The 7,856-nt window shown below is 49.5% G+C and overlaps 3 protein-coding genes across 3 annotated transcripts; 2 read left to right on the top strand and 1 right to left on the bottom strand.

Annotated features, from left to right (window-relative positions):
• Positions 1 to 425: 425 nt before the first annotated feature.
• PHATRDRAFT_40956 (predicted protein) lies at positions 426 to 2,015 on the bottom strand (the record flags this gene model as incomplete). Its single annotated transcript, XM_002184834.1, has 1 exon — positions 426 to 2,015. The coding sequence occupies one exon, from the start codon at positions 2,013 to 2,015 to the stop codon at positions 426 to 428; it is 1,590 nt and encodes a 529-aa protein (XP_002184870.1).
• An 830-nt stretch (positions 2,016 to 2,845) lies between these two features.
• PHATRDRAFT_16537 (predicted protein) lies at positions 2,846 to 3,115 on the top strand (the record flags this gene model as incomplete). The annotated part of the gene is made up of 1 exon (XM_002184914.1): positions 2,846 to 3,115. A coding segment is annotated over one exon (270 nt), but the record flags the coding sequence as incomplete, so codon positions are not given.
• Positions 3,116 to 6,143: 3,028 nt separating this feature from the next.
• On the top strand, positions 6,144 to 6,833 carry PHATRDRAFT_2739 (predicted protein; the record flags this gene model as incomplete). Its single annotated transcript, XM_002184913.1, has 1 exon — positions 6,144 to 6,833. A coding segment is annotated over one exon (690 nt), but the record flags the coding sequence as incomplete, so codon positions are not given.
• Positions 6,834 to 7,856: the final 1,023 nt, after the last annotated feature.

The raw sequence follows: 7,856 nt of genomic DNA, 5'->3' as shown, positions 1-7,856 counted from the left end.
GCGACCTTTGCAGTCAGGCTTTCTGGAAGGTTTGGTGGCCAAGCTATAGTTTGACGATGTAGGACCTGATTGACCCCGGTTTGCGACATGCATTTGGACAAGCGGCACGACCTAAAAGCCCGCATACGACACAATTCCAGAAAGACAAGAGGTGGGGAGGAAATCTTGTACTACACGCTATCTCTAGAAATGCCAGGCAGCAATAAGGAATGTAACTTTACAACACAAACATACGTTTCAATGCCATTTCACTGGGCATTGGTGACGAACGCATCAACGTCAATAGCTTTACTATTAGGATATATCTCTATCGCGTTCGAAAACTATTCGTGATTGCTTTGTGAACAATTGGCCACAATGCCGTACGCTACCGGCCACACTCCATCAAAAGCCTGGCATGCATTGCGGAGGATGTTTCATGTCGCTTACTGCGGTTTCGGTCCACCCGCCGGTTTGCTCATAATAATTTGATCAATTTTGAGAATAGTCGTGGCGGCATCGACGGCCAAGCGCAATGCCGCTAATTTGGTGGACATCAAATCCAGGACACCCCGCTCCTTCATTGAACACGTGCCACCGGTGTCGTCGTTTTCGGTTCCGTATCGTTCAATGTCAATTCCAACATCGCAAACGGACTCGGTACCGTGCTGGGCGTGGGAAGCCTTCAAGTCCGCCAGGACGCGTACGGCATCCCAGCCGGCGTTTTCCGCCAGCGTGCGGGGTACAATTTCCAAAGCCTTACCAAAAGCGGCGATGGAGTACTGTTCGAGGCCGGGAACACGACTGGCTTCCTGCTGGAGTGCCATGGACAGGGCCATTTCGACGGCCCCGCCGCCGTACACCAGTCGTCCGTCTTTTCCGGCCTGAACGACGGCCTGGACTCCGTCGTCGACGGCCCGTTCCAAATCGTTGAGGACGGAACTGGTACTGGCCCGCAACAAGATCGTCGCGAGTTTGGTCTCGTGCGACCGAAAGACCGTAACCGTTTTGCCCCCCAGTTCTTGGGTTCGAATGGATTCGCAAAACCCCATTTCGTCCGGGGTCGGAGCCCCGAGACGCACCAAAGCAGTGGCGTTGACGGCTTGGCACAAGCGACGCAATTCCCACTTGCTGCCGATGCGCAAACAAATCAGACTGGCGCGATCCAAAAAGTGCAAGGCCATGTCGGAAAGATTGCCACCCGTAACCACAACTTTGACCCCCGAAGCAGCAATCCCTTGCACGATTTCTTCCATTTTTGCTTCTTCGGTACGGTTGTACGACAGCAAATCGGCGGCCGTCTTCATGAGGACGGTGCCCTTGGCTTCGGTAGACGACGCTTCAAAGCCGCAAGCGTAGACCGCGATCTTGGCGTCAGTCGCGTTGGTCACGACGGTTTCGAGCCCCCGCATGGCAACGTAGCCTTCCAGAAGTGTCGATTGCGAAACGGAACTACCGGGAATCTTGCAAACGCGAACGGATTCGGCGTTGAACTTTCCCTGCGCGTCCATAACGGTCAAACAAGCGTCGGCAACAATGGGAGCGAGCGTTTGTTCGGATCCGTACTGCTTGGAAGCAAGTACCGGCTGTAGAATCTTGAGAAGCTGATGCTTGTCCTTCAAGTCGGTAACTCCATCACAAACTAGATCGGGCAACAACTTGTTTTCGACGAGCGTCAGTGCTCGCTGGTATCCGGCGAGAATCTCCGGTGCGGGTTGCCAAGTCATTTTGGCAATGAGTTGTGACGTCTGCCAGAGAATTTCTCCACCAAAGGCGAGCACAAAGTTGGTGTTGTCCCCACGCTCCGTTTCTTGCTTCTGACAAGCCTCGGCAAGCAGTTGCGCCGCGGGGTGCTCGATCGTTACTTCCTTCAAAATGGAAGCACAATCGGACGTGACAATCAGCCTTTCCAGATGGTTCACCACAAGCTTGCACCGTCCTTGAGGTCCCAGTGAAGTGCGTAGCATGCGGGATAACTGCATACAGGCTTCGATGTTGCGTAGCGTGACGGATCCCGCAGTCGGATCGTCGTCCATGACGTGACGACTGCCTTCTTTCAACATTCCGGAAAGGCCCGCGGCCTGATTGTAGGCCATGGAAGACATAATTACTGTTTGTGACAAAGGTCGAGGCAGAACACTATCGAGGGAATGAGTAAGCAGAACGGATATAACGAGTAACTGACGGAATTGGATTGTACTACGCGGAAGGACTGTTTGTTTAGAATGACGACCACTCGAATACTTTCCTCATTGTCGCTGTTTTCCTTTCCGCCCGCCCGCCCGCCCGGACCACGGATTGGAGGGAGCGCAAAACGAAGGCTCGCAGCGGCTATTGTTGAACGTACTCTTGGAATCTAGAACGTAAAATTGAGAAATATATTTGACCATTCCAGTATCCACTGGCATATCTTTGGAAAAAGCCCTCGCTCGACTAGTGAGGCCAGGCCGTCTGCTTTCCATACGGCGGCAAGACAATCACAAACATCACCATGTAATCGGTTTTGATGGTGCATGGGGAGACAGACGATATCCTTCGAACCGAGAGTACAGTACGTTCGTTGGGAACCAGGACAACAAAACACAATCAAGCCGAGCTGAACACTAGTTTGCCTTCCTAACGACGAGTCAAGCGACCGCTGTCTATTGCTATCTCGTCTTCCATTCCTCACCGCTGGTTTTTGTTGACTCCAATCAGAATGAGATCATTCCTCGTCTCCTACCCCGTATTGCTACTAGTCTTGATCTCGGTGGCTTCAACTTTGGCTTGGATTCCCTCACACAGAATTAATGTGCCAACCCAAACTCCTTTGACACAGCACGCTGCGGCTCCGATTACTCTGGATGGCAAAGAAATCCGCGCACCGCTAACACCGCTGGGCAACCTCGTACTCGTCCGCGTCAAGGACACCTTGACGGCGACCGGCGGTGGCATTTTGTTGCCCGATCAGTCCAAAGAGCGTCCCACCGAGGGAGTTGTCGTAGAGGCCGGGCCCGGGAAAATACACCCGCTTACCGGAGTCCGTATCGAGAATCCCATCAAACCCGGTGTATCGGTGTTGTACGGAAAGTTCGACGGTCGACCCTTGGAATACCAAGGGGATGAGTGTCAGGTAATCCGGGATGACGACGTGCTCTTGTACTACACTGGCGTCTCCATGAAAGTGGATACCGTCACACCCGTTCGGGATTACGTCCTCGTCAAAATCGACGAAAACAAGTACGGGGACAAGCCTCTGCAGACCAAGAGCGGAGTGGTGATTGCCAGTCAGGTCGTGAAAGACGATGCGCCTTGCGAAGGGGTTGTAATCAAAGTTGGTGAGGGTCGCATGGCTAGTAACGGAAAATTAACCACGCCGCCTGTACAATCCGGAGACTACGTGAAATTCAAAGACTACGCAGGCAATGGTGTCATGATTGAAGGCAAACCTTTTTCGGTCGTCAAAATGGGCGACATTCTGTGCACCCTGTCCGAAGCAGAAAAGGAAGAAATATTGGAAGACCTTGCGGCTACTGCTGCTGCAGCATCCGAAGACGCAGCGTAAAATCCTGGATGGCGTTCAAGAATAGTGTTTTATGGGAGCGGCTGCGTCGGCCGTGACTTAGTTTATCCGGTAGACTACCGCAATGCCCAATTGTAGGAATTGAGAGAAATGTGAGGCAGTATAAGCATTCTATAGTATCTGATTCTAACCCTTTTGGCAGATGAAATTTGCGGAACTATACTGTTCTGAAGGTCGTTTGACTTCCCTGTCGTTTCTCTGTCTATATTTAGATTCCAAAACAAAGTTACCGCAATTTCTAGTTCCACGAAACTATTCATAGTCAATTTAAACATACCTAACTGGCTGGGATGTCGAGGCTTGGTATCGGAAATTTCTGATCTGTCAGCGCCGCCTGCGAAATTCCCCTGGCTCCTTGGTCAAAAGAAGTGAAGACTGTAGGAATTCATCCTGGCTTTCGCTTCGAAATAAATTTATCCGACTTTGCACCGCCTGTGAGCCTGGCCTGGCTACGAGTTACAGTCGTCTCCATTTATGATGGACCAATTTTAGAGCAACTACGGAAGAAAAGCAAAAGGTTGAAACGTTTGAAAAGCTAACAAAAATGCTGAAAAGCTGTATGCCTTGGTACCTAACCGACATATCCCAAACTTCCCTCAAATCAAGAATACGATTCTCATAGGGAAAACTGGTGCGAGCAATCCAATAGCAGATCTAACTAGCGTATTGTTCAGAGTCACAACTGTCAGCAAAATGATGACCTCAGAATCTTTGTAAACAATGTTTTGCATATATCGAACTAGAGTCAACAGAAAATATTGAGATGACCTATATTTTACGATTTTCCTACTTACACATATGTCATGGTCCTCTGTAATTGTTAATTACGATTTCGCGTGTCGAGTTTAAATCCGAGTCCGCTTATTGTCGCAAAAACCGTACGACTCCTGGAACGGCCATGGCCGCTTTTTTTAGGCAATGAAGACTTCGCCGAAACGGGTTTGTCGCTCACTCGTCCTAGAGAGTAGTGCCCGTTCTTGTTTTTCCTTTTTTATCCTCGCATTGCAACAACGACCACTCTTAGATCTAGTGGATGTGATGCGAATATAAGCATCCCATAGGCTTGTTGTTGCATGCTCATGTTGTGTATCGATAAAGAGGTCAGCCAAAAGGACTCATTTTCGGTAGGGGTGAAGGTGTCATGAATAGAAACGAGGACGGCCAATCCTCGCATTTCCGTCAATTCCCGGCAAACACCAAATCTTCCTATGACACCTTCGCTGGTCAATCATCGAAAGCACCTCCTGTGGAGGGCTCTTTCGAGGCCGCATTGACGGGTAGTAGCATCGGTGACCCACGGAGACATTCGGCAATCGCACATCAACCCCGATACCTTTCGTATCGTTCGCTGTTGGCGTCACGCGTATCCGAAAAGCACGTTTCGGTTTCCGACGGTGTCCCCATTGCGCCAACATCTGGAATGAGACTTAAAGACGATAAAGATCCTCTTCCCAACTCGATCTCTCTTGCTCATGTAGAGGCGGCGTCGGGCATTTCAGCGGAAGCGCATTCAATGAGCAGCGACGATAGTGATGCTGACATCACATCTGTCCAACATGACGTTCTCTGGAAGCAGCTCAGCAAGCGACTCCAGAGATCGTTCGCTGGAGTCGAAGCACCGCCATTGCAATCTTACGGCATCGACGATGACCGCGAAGCACCATCCAATTCTGCGCGGCAGCAAAGCTCGTCTGTGTATCTTTCCATAGTACCTTCCGACCATGGTCTAGACGCGTCCGTTGAGGACGGCAGTGTCTCTTCCTCGATGGTCCTTGAAGCTTATCATGATTTGGTGCCTTTGTCCAATGCCGAATCTTCCTCATCATACGGATTGTTTTGTCTTCCTAAATCCAACCCGATCTTCGAAGCAAGTCACACCCGAGATTCCTCCAGCCAAGCCAGACAGGCAAAAGCTTATATTGCGGGACAGCGGAGAAAAAAATTCCATAGAGTATCTCTGTGGATCGCCTTGTTTGCTGTGTTACTCTTGGCCATCATTTTGGCCGTTACTGTATTTGATGATGATGTTGCAAAACGAGGTACTACAGAGGATCAGGATGAGGCCATACCGCCCGACGCAATACAGCTCACTCGAGTCCCCAGACCGGTCTCGAACGAAACAGATGCGACGGCGACTCCAACACGTTCCCCTACGCTGAATAACGAGTTAACGCAGACTCCTGTGACAACGCCGATCTTGTCGCTACGCCAACTCATTCTTTCGACAAACATCACTACTAGCCTATCCCTACTGGATGAAGAATCGCCTCAAGTACAAGCTTATCGTTGGTTGGAAAGTACGACAACAGCCGGTAGTCGTAACGACAGCTCATTCAGAAAATATTCGAATGAACAACTATTGCAACGGTATGCCCTCGCCGTCTTTTACTACAGTACCGAAGGCGCAGTTTGGTCAAATCGACAAGGTTGGCTCTCCACCGACGACGAGTGCAGTTGGTATTCGCGATCACGGGATCCAGTTTGCGACGAAGTCGGTCGCTTCGTCCAACTGGAGCTCAGCTTCAACGAAGTGGCCGGTACCTTGCCTTCGGAAATTGGTGTGCTCACAGCTTTAACAGTATTTTCCATCACCGGAGGTTCAAGTCGGCGGATGTCGGGATTTCTGCCAACGGAAATGAGCCGTTTGACGGCCTTAGAATCCTTCAATATTCGGGGCCAGGGATTTGGTGGCACTTTGCCAACTGACATATTTGCATCGTGGATGCGCGTCGTCTTTTTTGACGCTACCGACAATCTTTTCGAAAGAGTACTACCGACGGACTTTGGACGCCTCGTGTCGCTAAGTACTCTGTTTCTCGCTGGCAACAGGTTTACGGGGACCTTACCAAATGAACTTGCGAGTTTGTCTGCTTTGCGAACGCTTTCGTTGGGAAGCAATGAATTCGCTGGAAGCATTCCAACTGAGCTGGGACTATTGTCCGACTTGGAAATCTTGAGCTTAGAGATGAACAAGTTGACGGCGCTGCCATCGCAACTCGGTAGCCTGCAATCTTTGCGACGCTTTACGGCTTATGGTAACGAACTCCAAGGGACTCTACATAGCATACTTGGAAACATGAGAGCTTTGCAGTTGCTTCTTTTACACAGCAATCAGTTGAGTGGAACAATTCCAGCTAGATTTGCGGACTTGGTGAGCCTGGAGACGTTGGATCTTTCCAAAAATTTCTTGACTGGGTCGGTACCTTCGGAACTCGGTTCAATGCCGTCTCTAGTCTCTTTAAAGCTCGAGTCCAATCTGTTGACGGGGGCTGTTCCGGAAGTGCTTACAAATGGACATATTTTGCAAACGATTCGATTCGACAGCAACAATATAAATCTTGTGTCGTGCCCGGCTTTGGTTCCATCGATTTACGCCGACTGCTTACCGGACAGCAAGACAGGGATTCCAGAAGTCAGTTGTGAATGTTGTACAAACTGTTGTGCTGATGGCGGAGGGTGTGAATTGGTGATATAATCTGATCAATTCAGATTAGTAGGTTCAGGCGAGGATTTCGAAACACGATATATGCAGTCCAGACGAGATAGTATATGCATGTTAAGAAAATGTGCTTTGATTGGCTATCAACCTGTTTGAGGATCGGTCCTCTATATATAGGACAGAATTAGACTTGACACTCCAGCTAGAGTGGTAAAGGCAGTATTCAGAGTTGTGCGCACCGACAAAATCGTAAGAATTCGACCGATTATTGGTTGCAGTTATCTTAGTCGCGTACCGGAGTAAGAAACATTCCCAAAAATGCCTTGGAAGCTTCAACTGTCGCATGATTGAATAGATTTCCGCAATGACCGGATGACCGATCCTATCTTCTCTCTATGTATCGAAGTCGTAACTCGAAATCATCCGGCTTTGAAAGGCGCACATCGAAGAATCAAGGTCAGTCGCGCAGCTGTTCGGAACGAAAACCATCTCGAGCGTCAAAAGATCGAGTTTGATTTATCCTTATTTTTCAATCAAGCAGCAACAAACTTGAGTTCGAGTATACCATGGTATTTTCTAAACTTAACACAGCTATCACTCTCTTGCTGATTTGTTTGAGTCCTGCTGCGCATGCGTCTCTAACAAAGCTCGACAGCCGAGGCCTGGACGTATCGAACCCGACGTTGCTGAAGCAGATCGTTCACGAGAATCAAAGCGTCCTCCTCAAGGACCCTTCCAATTCGAATGCTCGTTCTCTCCGGTCTTCAGCGGTGACAGCCGAAGATTTTCGCAAGCTGATGAAGAATGATATGAAGGATCGAGACTTGCAGGATTCTTGCTCTTGCACTTTAAACGACAACATCTTTAGTGGAAGCT

The sequence above is a fragment of the Phaeodactylum tricornutum genome, chromosome 26, assembly GCF_000150955.2.
Source record: "Phaeodactylum tricornutum CCAP 1055/1 chromosome 26, whole genome shotgun sequence".
Classification (NCBI taxonomy): Eukaryota; Bacillariophyta; class Bacillariophyceae; order Surirellales; family Neidiaceae; genus Phaeodactylum; species Phaeodactylum tricornutum.
The sequence above is the reverse complement of the archived record's forward strand: the minus strand, read 5'-3'. Positions and strand labels throughout refer to the sequence as shown.